At 31.2% G+C, this 16,258-nt stretch overlaps 2 protein-coding genes across 2 annotated transcripts; both read right to left on the reverse strand.

The window, feature by feature from the left end:
• Positions 1-9,732: 9,732 nt before the first annotated feature.
• K441DRAFT_536415 (uncharacterized protein) lies at positions 9,733-10,037 on the reverse strand (the record flags this gene model as incomplete). Its single annotated transcript, XM_067642412.1, has 2 exons — positions 9,733-9,908; positions 9,962-10,037. Coding segments are annotated over 2 exons (252 nt in total), but the record flags the coding sequence as incomplete, so codon positions are not given.
• Positions 10,038-10,982: 945 nt separating this feature from the next.
• K441DRAFT_537252 (uncharacterized protein) lies at positions 10,983-11,153 on the reverse strand (the record flags this gene model as incomplete). The annotated part of the gene is made up of 1 exon (XM_067642465.1): positions 10,983-11,153. A coding segment is annotated over one exon (171 nt), but the record flags the coding sequence as incomplete, so codon positions are not given.
• Positions 11,154-16,258: the final 5,105 nt, after the last annotated feature.

Here is a 16,258-nt window from a genome sequence, read left to right on the forward strand (position 1 = left end):
TTCTATATTTAGTTATATTATAATTATATACCTAGATATTATCTTTAGAGGGGTGGGTTCCCTATATTATAGAAGCGTAGCTATAGCGGCCTAGGTGTAGTTCGCCGGTAAGGAAGGGTTTTATTTATTTTTAATTTTACTTAACCGTTAGAGGATTTAATTAAGGGTTTACTAAAGGGGCGCCTAAGGTTCGCTAGACTGGCGGAGCTATTCTACTAGCTATATTAGTTTATTATAGCTAACGGTTACTCCCTAGCAACTATAAATACTAGACGCGTCTAATAGGCTTTATATTTTATTGGATGCCTTCTTAATAGAGATCTTTCCACTTTATAGTATGGTATTCGCCCGTTCTTATTATAGAGGGCTATTACTAGGCGTAGTTCTAGTGGACGCGCGCGAGTACAAACTACTGTCGTTTAACGTGTACCTCCCCTGCGATGCGTGCATCTCATGGGGATTCTCTAGGTATTTTTTCAGGGTTCTTTTGGTTGGTTTTGGTCTTTTTTAGGCCGGGTGCAGCAAGAGCTCCTTCTTTCTTATACGTTAATAACCGTCTTATAAGACTATATACTAAGGACCTTAGTTAGGTTAGGGGAATATATTAAAAATATTAAAAGTTTATTAGTAACCGTATTCTATACCTTCTTCCCCCTAAATTCTAGAGATGTAGTATTAAATTTTCTTAATAAATCTCCACTTTTTAGAATTATAGTAATAATTACCGCCTACCGTCTTTTGGAATTTAATCCCGACGCTATAAAAGCTAACGTGTTGGAACTTAATATTAAATTCGTAGCTCTAAAAGGTAAATATATAGGCGAGTTTGAATTTATAAATAGTTCTGTTAAGATTTAATCCAGCTTTTATAAGGTAGCTATTAGAGAGATAAGTAAGATAGGGGTTCCGCTAAAATACCCTAGGTTTAAAGGAAGCTAAAGGTACCTTAAGTATAAAACTTAAAGATAAGCTAGATTAATTTAGTGTTATTAGCGCCTAGCCTAGTTTTAGTAAATTATAATTATAGCCAATGCACCTCTTATATAGCTATGCTCGATAATAGAGACACTTACTTTAAATTGTATAGATTAAATTTAGTGGATATAGAATATTTATATCTTAGTATTTAACGTGTTGAAGACAATTAAGTAGTGCGCGGTAATTAGGTAAAGTCTAGTATGCCATAAACTAAAAAGTATAGTGTAATTAAACGTTATATCAATCGGGAGTGTCCCTATAAAAAATTTATAGTCCTAAACTAGAGTAAAATAGCCATTTGCTGTATTATATACAGCCGCTATTAATGCCTCTTCTATTTATCTATAATGTTAATATCTATATAGGAGGTATAGACCTACTTAAGTTAGCTTAAAACTAAATAGTCCTATATAAATCTTACTTAAACTACATTAGTATATGGTTTATATTGACCTAAGAAATCCTAAAGCTAATATACTCTATACACACTCCTAACTTAAACATTATTAGGTATTCTAAATAAACACTAGTAAGGCCTATTACTGCTATTACTGCTATATATTCCTTTATTAAATAGGCTAATATTTAACACCCCGCGCTTTTAGTAAGTGATTTAATAAAAAGGAGGAGTTCTTACCTCTCCCTTTTAGTAATACATTTGGCTTCCCTTAATTTGCTTTCTATATTTATACCTTATTTTATAAGATGGTGTCCTGCCCACTAGAACTGCCGTTTATACTTTTAGCTTAGTAACTTCTAAACTAGTATATGTTGCCTATAATGCTATTCTATACTTTTAGAGCAGATATTGTACTATTTTTTTAGTAGTAAGTATTAATGGGAGAGCTAGGGGAAGCCTAAAGTCTTAAATACCCTTCTATCTAATACTACTATTCTTAAAATGCACTATAGAAGGATTCTAAAGAGTTAAGACTAAGTATAGTATAAAACTCTTAAATACTAGCTACTCTAGAATTAGCCTATTAGTTTAAAGTATATAAAAGAGAGTAGTCTTTACTATAATTGCGTGTATATTCTATATCCTCTATAAGATTGCCCTACTTATTTACTTTAGAGATAAAAATAATCTATAAAATATAAAGTTAGATATGCTTTATAGGTAGGGGCTCTTTTACTTTACTAATAAAGAGCTATAAACTTGCATAATATTATAGAGTAAGAAATAAATAGTCTTTATTTTAAGGGATTAATTGTAATGGTTATTTATAACTAAACTAATATATATAGCTCTTAAAAGATAGTACCTATATAAAAGAGGTAGAAGGAACAAATTTAAGGGTTAGTTAGGTAAACTCCGATAGTATATTAGTTATGGAGAATTTGGAAGTATAAAATTAATAATAAAATATGGGATTTTGCTATTAATAATAATGTCTAGTAAAATTAAGTACTTTAAGCCACAGCTAAGGGACCTAGGTAGCTATTAAATTAGTAAGTTAATAGTTGCTAAGAAAGAATATAGCCTTTAGCGTAGCTAACTTACGCTTTACTTTAGTTTTAAGAAAAATACCTACTAGAAATATAAATCTTTACTAACTAAATCTTCTTTAATTTTATTTAGTTTTCCTAGGGGAATAAAAGGGGATTATCTTTAAAGCATAACCTAGGATTAATTTGCATTAATCTAAGGGCTATATAATATAAGATTTCATTTACTATTTACACAATTTCCTATTAGAAAGCAGTTAACTGTATTACTTAATCCTTTATACTAATACTACTTAAATAAGTCTACTCTCACCAATTTAATATCTGTACTAGTATTATATAAGCTTATATAAAAGAACTCTTTTAATATCTTTATGCAATTTCTTTCTTTTAGTAGGCTATAGTTATTAACTACTATCTTCCCTAACTCCTCTAACTCCTATTGCTCTTTAGTAAGACCCTTATAACTAGGCTAGGACTTTACCTAGTATATCTCTATAGTTATTATCTCTTTAATCTTTGGTTTTTCTTAGATTGCGTATTACCGCTTCTAGTTATTTAAGGTAGCGTTTTTATTTAGCGTTTTCTATAACGTTTTTAGGTCTATTATAATCGTTTTATAGCCTACTTTTAAGAATTTATATCTACTAAGAGGAAGATAGCCTAACGTCTTTTATTAAACCTTTATGGAACAAAAAGTTTTAAATATAGTCTTTTGTTCTTTGAGTATAGTATAGATATAAAGATCTCCCGGGTTCTTTTTATATCGTTAGTATAATAAAGATTTAAACGGCGGAAGTATTAATAACCTAAAGACGTTGGTTTTGCGATTTTATTATGCTTATTAAATTTCTATTATTTTATTAAAAATAAATATTAACGGGTATAGAGTATTTATACTGCTAAGTAGGAAGACCTATAAACGTAGTCTAGGGAATCCAGGAATAGAGTTAAGAATTTAGTAAAATTAATAAAATTGGTAAAAATTGTAGTTATACTACGCCTTTCTTATTACGCCTTCTGCTTTATAAAATACCCTATACTAAACGCGCGTAGAAACGATAGGCTATATAGAAATCCTATACTAAATGAGTTATAGATAAGAAATCAAAATAATAAATTAGGTAGGGGTGTATATTCCCTACCTAATTATATATATATTAAAAAGGTTATCTAATATTTATGGCGTTACAATCTATACACTTATTCGCTTCTTTAAGTCATTATTATTATCTCCGCTAATTCCCTTTAGATAGGAAATTAGAGGCGCCCTATATATATAATTTCTCCTTAGTTATATATTTAGGATAAGTAGGAAATATAAAGGTATAGGTGAAAATAGAGTTAGAAAACATCGGGGCTATAATCCGCCTAGAGATTAACGTCTTACTAAGTTATAATATTTAAGAAATTTGCTGTACGTGCTGTCTATAAAGGTTTATATTTAAATAGTATATTTAGCGTATCTAACTTTAAGCTTATCCTTAGAAAGGCTTTATAAAGCTATCCACCTATCTACCTCTTAAATATTTTATAATTTTGTTTATAAGTTATAGAGAAGTGGATTATCCTCTTAAAGTTATAGTAATTTGTATTATATAGCTATAATAGTACGGTCTCTCCTTTGGCTATCCTTAAGGATTTTAATATATCTTATATAGTTTATGCCCCTTAAAGCTTAATATAGAACGATAATTTCTTCTAATTTCGGCCACTTTTTACCTGGTATAGTGGTAGTAAAGATAATAAAGATAAAATTAAACTTTAAGCTACCTAGCCTAACCTTTATATATAAATTGGGAGTTGCTACCCGCCCTAGGATTAGCCACTTAAATGTCTCTAAGATGCGTATAACGGATAACTTATTAACTACCCTATGTAAACCTACCAGAACTAGCTTTACTAATTTAGTTAGTAATATTTAATATTACAGCGTAAACCTTAAGTGTTTAGGGTAGGAGCTTGTTAATATATCCTTTGGTTTCTACTATATACCTTTTAATTTACTCTAACTTATCTATAATAGAAAGCTAAAGTTGCTTTACTTACTCCTATAAGCCTTTTAGCTAAATAAAGACGTTTTATAAAACTGCTAGCGATTTATTTATAGGCTGTATAACCTATATCTGCGTTAGTAAGTTATTAGTGCCATTAATATCTAATAAGTTAGGTTTATTCTATTGAAGCCCCCTATCCTTATTAACTGTGCTATAGTACTAATTTAGTATAATAGGATGTCCGCCTAAGCCTATAAGCTATATTTTTAGATTGCTCCCTTTTTACTATATATTTGTAATATATGCAGGTAAATTCTTAAGGGGCTTTAATTTAGGCTCCTGTGTTGTTCTAAGTTTTAAAATATTTGGAAAAGAGCGTTCTAATTTTTAAAAAAGATGTTATTGTCTATACTTTCTATTACTTTAAGAGCAGTAGGAACGCTTTTATATTACTAAAATTGATAATATATTACCCCTTTAGACCCACTTATATATAATATCCCTAACTGATATTTTTTGTAGCTAATCGCGTGTGTAATTCGCTCTGTTCTAAACAGAGATATATAAACCCCTATAAGCAGCAATAATAAATTACTATCGCGTATAAAAGTGGAGTTCCCTATAAAGAAGGTAAAGAGTAGCAGTGCTATTAAATACCGAATAATAATGCTAGGTGGGTGGATGTGCTGGGTGGGTAGATATATTAGGTAGGTAGATATACTAGGTGGGTAAATATACTAGGTAGGTAAATATTTATACTAGGTATATTAGGTAGTATAGTAGGTAGATAAAGTTATATGCTGGGTAAAGGCGTTATAATGGTAATTAGTGACGGAAATGGATAGTATAATAGATTTTACCTCTTTTACTCCATCTAACTTAATTTAGCGTTTAAGTACGTTTTATAAATTGAGATAGCCTATATAATCTAAGTCAGATACTTATCTTAAGGTATCTATAATATACTGTATAGGGAAATCTAAAGCGTACTAGATTTAAGAGGTGGCTTTCCCTAATATGCTAAACGTTGTGCGTATAGGTCGGCTAGACTACGCTAAAAGGTCGGCCTGATTAGCGAAACCTCCGCCTACTATACCAAATCTAACCTTCTCTCTCTTACTTTAACCTTACCTTCTACCTTTTATAAATCTATTAAATATATTTAAAATCTATTTAAAATATAATGTTTAGCACTCTAAAGAGCTGTGTAAGCTATCTGTAACCCGTTCTAAATATATTCTAACGGTTTAGGCTACCTATAAAGCTTACCTAAAAATAGAGAGGCTCCCTAAGGGAGTAAATACTATTGTTGTGGTAAGTAGTTTTAGATATGTTTAGAATATGTTCCTAATATAATACTAGCGCGATAATGAGGTGGATTTAACTATAGGGGAGGTTTTCTATTAGTATAATGTCTCGCCTAATTTAGAGAATCTAATACTGTATAGGGTAAGTGGATAAGTATGTTAGGTTTGTAATGTATTACTAATATATTTATAACGCGTTTAGAAAAAGGTTAAAGATTGCGGCGCTTTTAGAAACTATATAAAGAAGTATAGTATTAAAACTAAGAATATTAGAAAGGGAGGGGCTCCTTTTATTAAGAAGTAAGAAGAAGTAATGGGTATATATTCTAAACGTGTTTTTAATATATTTATAACTAGTTACTAACCTATTATAGCCTTCTATTCTGTGATTATAGCTATATATGATTAGAACGTGTTAGGAACCACTTTTAAATATAATCCTACTAGTCTAGGCCGCTCTACTTCTACCTAACCCCCCTATACTTTTACCCTAGCTCCCCCTAGCCGCCCTTTTAGGACTACTGCCCTATAATTAACGGCTCCTATTTAAGAGAAAGTTATGCTTATTAGATTTAAGAGTAGGCCTTAAAAAGGCGATGTAAGATATTCCTAACGTATTTGTAACATATTTTAATTTATTTCCTAGTATAACTTTCTTAGAATGGTTACTCTGCTTAAAGATTTAGGTGCTAAGGTTTTATATGCTAAGTGTTTAGACACAACTTCTAATTATAAGTTAATTTAGAACCCGTTTTAAACTAGTTAAAAATATGTTCTAAATTTATTATAGCTTGCTTATTTAAGGGTTGTTTTAATTAGAGCTACTTCCTTAATAATAGGTTAGATGATACTAAGACTCCTACTTTGGCTCCTACTAAGACTTCTAAAAAGGGGTTAAAAAAGTTAGGTTTAAAAGGTTTAAAGGCTATAAAGAAAAAGGCTGCTAAACCTGCTAGAATTACGAAGGAGGATGTTGCAGTAGCTATGTTTCTGTAAATGACCTGGAATTTAATTTATAACGTGTTCGTAATATATTAAGAATGGAATCTTATGGATAGAGTTTAGACTTAAATTATAATAGGGTTCTATACTACTTCGGAACGTGTTTATAACACGTTAGGTAGCAAAAATAAAAGTTATTAGTTAAATTATAATGTCTATTAAATTTTACTAACTTTAGCTCTTTTTAATAACTCCCTTTATATATTTTATAGTTGTAATAATTTAATTATAAATTAATTATTACTTAAATCCTAATAAAATAAAAATCTTTATTTTTAAAAATAGTATAATTAATAATAATTCATTGCTTAACGTCCGATTTAGATCCTTATTGGGCCCACGTGGACTACTCCTTATGTATATATAGGGAGAAAACTCTATTTAAGAAAACCCCGTAATCTATCTCCCCGCCTTTTAGGACTCGCCTATCCCTTAACCCGCCGGCGTCCATCTAGTAGATAGTCCGTGCGGAACACTAGAATCGTATAGTCATGGAGCCTTAATCCTATTGATCTGATTGGCTAAATCCTTATCGATAATAGATGGACGCAACTCGGCGGGTTAAGGGATAAGGCGCCTGCGAGGCGCCTGCGAGTCACCTATAATACTCCTACTACCTTACTTTTTAACCTCCTTAGGAACTACTACTGCCGTAACAAGCCTACGGACGCGCTAGTATTGTAAACTTTACTCTACTACTATAGAGTTATTAGGGGGCGCCCGTTGCTTACCCCCCTACCCTTTATTACTATTTCCCTTATAACCCGGAACTAGTTTAGTATATTTTAGCTAATAAGCCACTAGGTAACCGCCTTAAGGCCTTTTTATATTAAGAGTAGTATATTATAGTTCTCTATACCAGCTACTAAAAGTATTACTTCTTAGTTAGTATATAAGGGGCATAACAGTATTACGTATTTTGGTGTCTCTCTTAGCTAGCTATATTTGCATCTTAGGCTACCTACTAGGACACCCACCCAGTAGAGNTAGTCTTTTAGTCCTATTATTCCTGTTCTTAAGAGTGTCGCTATTATATTTTCTACCTTTATTAGGCCTTCTTAGAGCCCTAGAGTGTTTACCCCCTATAGCGTTAACCATACTATAGCTTAGGTTCCTCTTATCTTAGTCAGCCTCTATACCTTTAACTCCTATATACCTCTCCAGCGTTAGTTTAACCAGTATTGCATTATAGTAGATAGTTTCCTAGCGTTCTTTTATACTCTACTTTAGCTCCTTTCTCTCTCTTGCTATTATCTTTACTGGCCTCTTATACGTCTCCCTTTCTCCTCTATATAGGCCTAGGCCTTAAAGCAGCACTATTCTTCTTCTGCTTTCTTTACCTATTTCTCTAATATATCTTCCCTACTTTAGGGTTATTAGTTTGTTCTCCTATGGGCGCCCTAAGGTCCCTCTATAGTTTATTTAGGCGCGTCTTAATATACTTTATAACATTAAAGTTACGTTTATTTTAGGCCCTTTATATTGCAGTGGCTTTAATATATAGTTATAGGGGGGAATATTGGCTTCCTTCTTAAGCAGTGCTGTGGCCGTTCGCTTATATCCGCCTGTTATACTCTAGAGGCAGGCTATTTAGACCTTTTAGAGTGGTTTGAGGAGCGACTTAGGGGGGCCTTTCTTAGATTCTCTAATGGCCTAAATACTGGACCCATATGTTATGGAATAGTATAATTATATACTTAAAAAAAACCTTTTAAATTAAAATAAATTATATAATTTTAAATAAATATTAATAATTTTTTAAAGTATATAAATTTTAAGCTAATATAATAATTTTATTTTTTATTTTTTAAAATATTTATTTAAATAATATATAAAATTAATTATAAAATTAGTTAATATAAGACTTATTATTTTATTTAATATATTTTAAATTAAGTATTAATTAATAACTTTCTATAGGTAACTATATTTATATATATAAATAAGGCTTAAATATATAAAAAATAAAAAGTAAAATAATAGATTTTTATTAAATAGAATAAAGAGGTATTAATATTTCTTATGGTTTTTTTTTTCTTTTACTATGTAATAGTTATTAGTATCTTAGTATTTTATTAAATAACTATAAATTCCTAATTAAAGATTTATAAATTATTAATATATAATTACTAATATATATTAAGTTGCTTAAAATAGATGTATATATATAGAACTATAGCGCTATAGTTTAGAGACTGTGTATATAGTATTATATATAGTATTAAACATTATATAATTAAATAAGTATAAAAAAAGGATTAAATATAAGTATATTTTAATAGGAACACAATAGGAATATATTTAGAACGTATTTTATATTTAGTATACTCATTTTTATATACAAGCCTTTATTGCCTCTAGTTAAATTCTTTTTTCTATATTCTCTAGCTCCTTTACCTTTAATTTAATCTCTATTTTACGAAGTTTAAGCCTTTAACGTCTTTCCTAAATATCCTAGTTATTACTTAAGGCCTAACGCTTTAGTGACTGCGAGAGACTGGTGCTAATACGCCTAGAACGTATTAGTAATCGGTTATATATACGTTAGAATATAAATATACCTTATAATTCCTTAGATGCTATAAAGGATAACCTAGAACGTAATACAGATCTAAATCTTAGCCCCCTTAAATATTAAGCAAAACTAGATCGTAACCTTACTATACCTAATAATGATGCACAAAATAAAATATTATCCCTGCTATTATTAGCAGCGGCCTACTCTAATTCCTCTTAAAGCCATTAACGTTTTTGTTCTAAACGTGTTAGGAACTAGTTTAGAAGAGGTTTGTAATAAATATATACTCTCTCTACCTATATAGTTTGTATACTAGGCCGATATTAATGTGTTTCTTTGCATATATTATATTCTAAACTAGCTCCTAGCAAAATACTAATTAACGTCCCATTAATCTAGTTTTTGTGCGCTAAATATAATATAAGTATGTTATAAACGGGTTAGGAACGTATTAATACCTTATAACAATAGGAAGAAGAAACTACCGTATATCAAATGCATATAATTTATTTACTATTTGTTTTACTGCATTTATATAGTGTTTTAATCTATTAAATAGCTTGTGATTAATTAGAGAGCAGTGCTTATTTAACCTTAAGGCAATAACTAGGTGTCTCTTATATCTTGCCCGGTTAGCAACTAATCGAGATTTATATACTATGCTATTAATACTTTCTAAACGCATTATAAACGGGTTTAGAATAGCTTACTAATTAGTAAATTATAGAGTTCTTTGTATTCTAACTGGCTCCTATATATAAGAAGAGCTTTTATCCGTTTATATATAGAGTAGGCCGTTTTATAGTTATCCGCGGCTCTTAAGATGCTTTATAGAAAGTGTACTTAGTAGAAAACTAGTGTTTTCCTAAGATGCCACGTCCAATTACGCCTCTGAGGATTAATATACTGTAGGTACCGCCTAAACCCTTTTATAATACGTTAGGAAGGCGTTCCAATTGCGTTCTAGGTATCCTACTAACTATTTACTTACTATCTATATTAGATATAACAGCTTTAAAGCCTCCCTTATTATTATAAATGTGTTTCTAACAAATCTGCTTCTAAAGATATTCAGAAAGTAATTAAAAGACTCGCTTAAAGTATAACTGGTAAGTACGCCTTGTTTCTGTATTAGTAATAACATATATAAGCGTAAAAGCTATTAGAATATATTAGTATCGCGTTCTAAACGGGTTTATATTATATAATAATACTTTTTAAGCTAAATAGCGAATATAATCTCGTTTATATTTCTTTTAATAATATATTTAAAAGATATATTAACTTTAAATGTGGTTTAGGCTAAGAAGATCTTAGCTTGCTCTTATAGAAAGTAAATTATTATAACTCCGTTCTGATTATTATAGATCTATTGGATATAAGCCTATTAGAACGCGTTCGTAATATATTTATATACTATTTTAGGATTTTAATGCTTTTAATTAAACTTATATACTACCCCTGCTAGTCCTTTTCCTTCTGGGTATAGAGTAAGCTTCTTTTTTTTTAAATTAATCTAGTAATACGATCTATGGTAGCAAAGCTTACGTAGATCTGTGCTAAAGAGGCCTTACTATACTCTATGTAAAACTATTTAAGGGTAGGACTTTAAAGAAACTTTCCTATAAAGACGTTAGGTATTTATTCGCAATTAGTTTAGAACGTGTTTACTAAGGGTAAGATCTGGATTACGCATTTAACGAACCAACTTAATTACCTTATTTAGTATCTCTAGAGGCGGCTTATTTGGGGGGGGGGTGCATAACTATATACTCTATGCGAGGTAAAATGAATATAAGGAGTTTCTTCTAAGTCGTCTGGAATAAAAACGTAAAAAGTAACCTCGTAGTCCTGGTGGATAAGTTTCCCTAGTCCCTGGGGGTGGTTAATTTCTAGAAATATGTTATAGATATGTTATAAACGTAGTTAAAACGCGTTCTAAGTAGGTTGTATTTTTCTTACCGCAGTCTACCCTCCTATAGAGATTTAATTCAATAACTTAGCATTACTCCGTTTAACTCGCCTATTTTCTTTACTAAAAAGCTAAATAGAGGACTTTGTTTGTGCATAGACTATTATAAACTTAATAATATAACCCGTAAGGACCTCTACCTACTACCCTTACTTAATAAGACTTTAACCTAAATAAGTAGAGCTAAGATTTTTACTAAGCTTAATATCCGTTAGGCCTTTTACCGGATTAAAATAGACCCTAAATTGGAAGATCTTATTATATCTTAGACCCGTTACGGAATATATAAATATAAAGTACTTCCTTTTGGACTAACTAACGGACCGGCTATGTACTAGCAATATATAAATGATATACTCTTTAACTACCTTAATAACTTCTATACGGCTTACCTGGATAATATTATAATCTACTTTAAGAATAAGTTAGAATATAAAGAGTATGTCTATAAAGTCCTATAATGGCTCCGCAAGGCCGGCCTCTAGGCCGATATTAGGAAATTAGAAATTAGTATTAAGTATATAAAGTACCTAGGGTTTATTATTAGTATAAACGGAATTAAGGCAGATCTAGAAAAGACGGCTATAATTAACTAATAGGTACCCCCAAGGACCGTAAAGGGGGTGCAGTTATTCTTAGGGTTCTATAACTTCTACTAACACTTTATTAAGAACTATAGTAGGATTTCCTAGCCTATAAGCCTACTTACCTATAAGGACTAGCTCTTTTACTTTAATACTGCATATAGGCAGGCCTTTAACGAGCTTAAGAAACGACTAGTCTCTACTCCCTTACTTACCTACTTTAACCTAGAATGGCCCTTAATGCTGGAGACCGATGCTTTAAATGGTGTTATAGCTAGCGTTTACTCCTAAAAGTAGACGGATGGAGAATGGTACCCTATTGCTTACTATTTAAAGACTATAGTAGATGCTAAGCTAAACTACCCAATTTATAATAAAGAAATGCTAGCTATTATCTCTAGCTTTTAGCACTAGCGAGCCTAACTAAAAGGCACCCCTAAGTCTATTTAGGTAGTTTCTAATTATAAGGCCTTAGAATATTTTATAATAATAAAGGCCCTTACGGCCTAATAGGCGCGCTAGGCGGACACCCTATCTTAGTTTAACTTCCTAATTATATATAGGCCAGGCGCTATTAACTATGCAGATGCTCTTATAAGGTGTAAACAGGATATAAATAACTAGATAGCTGTAAAGACTCTATTACGGACCTAGGCGCTACTATAACTAGAGTACCTTAACCCCTAAATACGGGCACAACTAAATATAGACTCCTTGGACGCTAAAATATATTCTATTAACCCTATAGAACTTAACCTTATTAATAAACTACTATAGGTAAACCGTATAGGCCCTTCTCTATAAGAGTACCGTAAAAAGATAAAGTACGTTACTAGCCTATAGTCCCTTAAAAATAGACTACTTATGTACTACAAACGGCTAGTAGTAGTAGAGGAATAGAACCTACGGATCTAGCTTATTGCTAAAACATATACTTAGATCTCTACGACCTACTTTAGAAAAAATAAGACCTATAAGATTATTAGCAACCATTACTACTAGTCTGGAATAGTTATAGATATTAATCGCTATATATAAAACTATAATAATTGCTATAGATAAGACCTTGAACTATTAAAACTACTCCTAATACTAGAGCGCCCCTAGCAGTATATCTTTATAGATTTCTACAAGCTACCTATAGACTGTAGCGGATACAATATGGCTATAGTTATAGTTAACCGCTTTAGCAAGCGCCTGTTCTTAATCCCTTATTATAAGAATATTAATGCTAAAGAGGCGGTCTAACTATATATTTACTACGTCTACCAAATTTATGGACTACTAGATACTATTATATCTAATTACGGGCTATAGTTTATATTAGTTTTCTAGAATAAGTTTACCTAAATCCTAGACATTAAGCTAAAGCTTTTTATGGTATACTACCTCTAAATAGACGGCTATATAGAGATTATAAACCAGTATTTAGACCAGAGACTCCAACCCTTTATTAACTACTTTTAAGACAATTAGGCCGAACTGCTACCTTTAATAAACTACGCCCAGGCTACCCTACTCCATAACTCTATAGGATTTACACCTATTTAGCTAGAAATAGGGTATTTACCCTATATAAGCTTTAACTGGGAAAGAATAGAAGGGCCACGGATTATATGCGAGAAACTATCTTATAAGGAAGCCCAGTATTACGCTAAACGCTTAGAAGAAGCCTAAAAAGTAGCCTATATAAACCTAAAAAAGGCCTAGAAATTAATGGAATAGTAGGTATATAAGTATAGGCGCGAGCCTAACTTTACTATAGGCGATGCGGTCTAGGTAATAATAAAAAACTAGAAGATAGAACGGACTAGCTATAAGCTAGACTATTAGATAATAGGACTATATAAGGTCCTTAAAAAGATAGGCAACTTATATAAAGTAAAGCTCCCGGATTTAATTAAGGTCTACCCTAAATTTTTACTAGATAAACTATAAAAAGCTATAAACAACCTATTGCCTAGACAAAAGAACGAACCTCCCCTACTAATTTAAGTTAACGGCGACGATAAATAGGAAATTAAAGAAATACTAGCCTATAAGCTAGTAAGGAGAACGCTAAAATACTATATTAATTGGAAAGGCTATAACCCAGATCCTACCTAGTACCCTATATAAAACTTTATTAGCAGTCCCTATAAGTTTTAAGAATTCTATAGCCGTTACCGTATTAAACTAGGGCCCCTAAAGTACCTAGATAAGTAAATAGAGTGCTAGTATAGTAAAGATAATAAGCTACTAAAAGAATATAAGAATAAAAACGCCCTATAGGTGTAATATAGATATATAAAGCCTAAGGGTAGGCTTTACTAAGGGGGGGAGGGGGGTAATATTACGGCACTGGCAGAAAACGGCAGAACTTGGCTAGCAGAACTTGGTAGAACTTGCGGTCACGTGACTAGAGAACCGTATAAAAAACCCTACTTTAGCCAGCGCTGCTTTTCTTCTCCTTTCCTTTCTCTAGCTTTAGATCCTCGTTTATAGATAATCCAATTATATAGGCTTGTATGCGTCCTTCTTACTATACTCATGCCTTAATTGACTAAGTCGCTAACACTAACTTAGAAAATCTATAACGGCAACTAATCTAAATAGCCTATAACCTTTAATTAAGCGGCTACTTAGGTAAAGAAGAAACCTATAAGCTTCTTAGCTAATACTACTTCTAGCCTAAAATAATAGACTTAGTTAAACGCTTTATAGGCGCCTATTATAGTTATAAGCGCGCTAAGGCCTTTAATATAAAGTACTAAGGACTATTATACCCTCTACTAGTACCTATACAATAATAGGTAAATATCGCTATAGATTTCGTTATTAATCTACTACCCTATAAACGATACGGCTATGCCTATACGAACATCCTTATATAATATACCGACTTGTAAAAGAGCGCCACTACATTTTAACTAAAGGCGTAGCTATTAGCGATATTACTAATACCTTTTCTATAAAGTTTACTAATTATATAGGTTACCTAACTTAATTACGTCCGATTAAGGTATATAGTTTAACTCTAATATATAAAGACAAATCTACTAACGCCTTAGCATCTCCGTTAAGATATTTATATTCTTTTGCTATAAAACTGCTAGTGTAATGGGACTAGCCCAGTTATAGTAGGAATGTCTCAGTAAAACACTCGATAGATAAATTACGACGCTTTAATCGAATTTTACTAAAGTCCGTTAAAGACCACATATGTATATACGTACGCATTAACCACCAAGACCCCTAAATATTTAATTATATAATTCTCTCGTTATTCCTTTCTCTTCTTTACGTAACGTTTTGTACTCTACAAGAGCTATATACCCTTAGATTTAGATAGAATTTATATTATTCCTTTAAATCTTCCCTAAAGCCTCTTCGCGCCCTTATATTACGTTGCATTAAAATAACTATTATTAAAATGGCAAACAAACCCAAATCCCCTTTAATAACTGTAAGTATTATATCCCTAGTTAGGAAATAGTTAACTATAATATAACAGTCCTTTATGGACGCCTTAGCTTAGCAGCGAGCTGAACTAGAAGCCCAGCATTAATAATTAATAGAAGCACTCCACGAAGAACTCCGTAATATTGAGGCGCTTAATAATAACACCTATAAATAAGGTTAAAATAATAGTATCTAAACCCGGCCTATTAAATATAAATACTAAACTAGTAATAGTAGCTTAACCTATTATAAAATCTAAAAAGCTCCCTAATTCTCTAATATTTAATAGAAACTAAAATAACCTACGCCCCTTTATAACTAAGCTCCATCTTAAACTTTTAACAAACTATAATTAATACCCTACTAAAGCTAGTAAGGTTAGCTATAGAATATCTTATTTAAGTAAGGACGCTATATAAACCATAGATCTATTCTTCCATAATAGTACTTTTATTAATTTTAAAATCTTTATCTCTTTGCTAGAATAAATATATAATACAGCTGCTACTAAACTTAAAAACCTACAATAACGGAACCGAGACTTTACTAGCTTCTTTTTGGAATTTTTAGGCCTTATTAGCGAGCTGGATTAGAACAGAGTTACTACTCTTTAATAAGCTATTTTAGATAAGACAGAGCCTAGTTAGTAGGTAGGGAACTGCTAAAAGACCTATCCGAATTTGCTATAGTATATTAATAAATTAATAAAGACCTTTGGTATAACAAACAGACTTATTTTCTAAAGCTAACTATACCTCGCGTTTAAAACACCCTAAAGTACAATCCGTCTCTAAAACCTAAAAGCCCTATATATAACCCTATAGACCTTAATGCCGCTTAATTCTATGCACCCTTAGGAGCTAATAAATAAAGAACTTAAGCCGTAAATGGAGAATACTTTAGATATAGTAAAAAAGGATATATTTAAAGGCATTGCCAAACTTACTCTTTTAAAAAGGTGCGCCGTGGTTCCTCCCGTTTCTTAAGTTATACCTATTTCTTAAATTATA

Source organism: Cenococcum geophilum (genome assembly GCF_001692895.1).
Source record: "Cenococcum geophilum 1.58 unplaced genomic scaffold K441scaffold_3, whole genome shotgun sequence".
NCBI classification, from domain to species: Eukaryota; Fungi; Ascomycota; class Dothideomycetes; order Gloniales; family Gloniaceae; genus Cenococcum; species Cenococcum geophilum.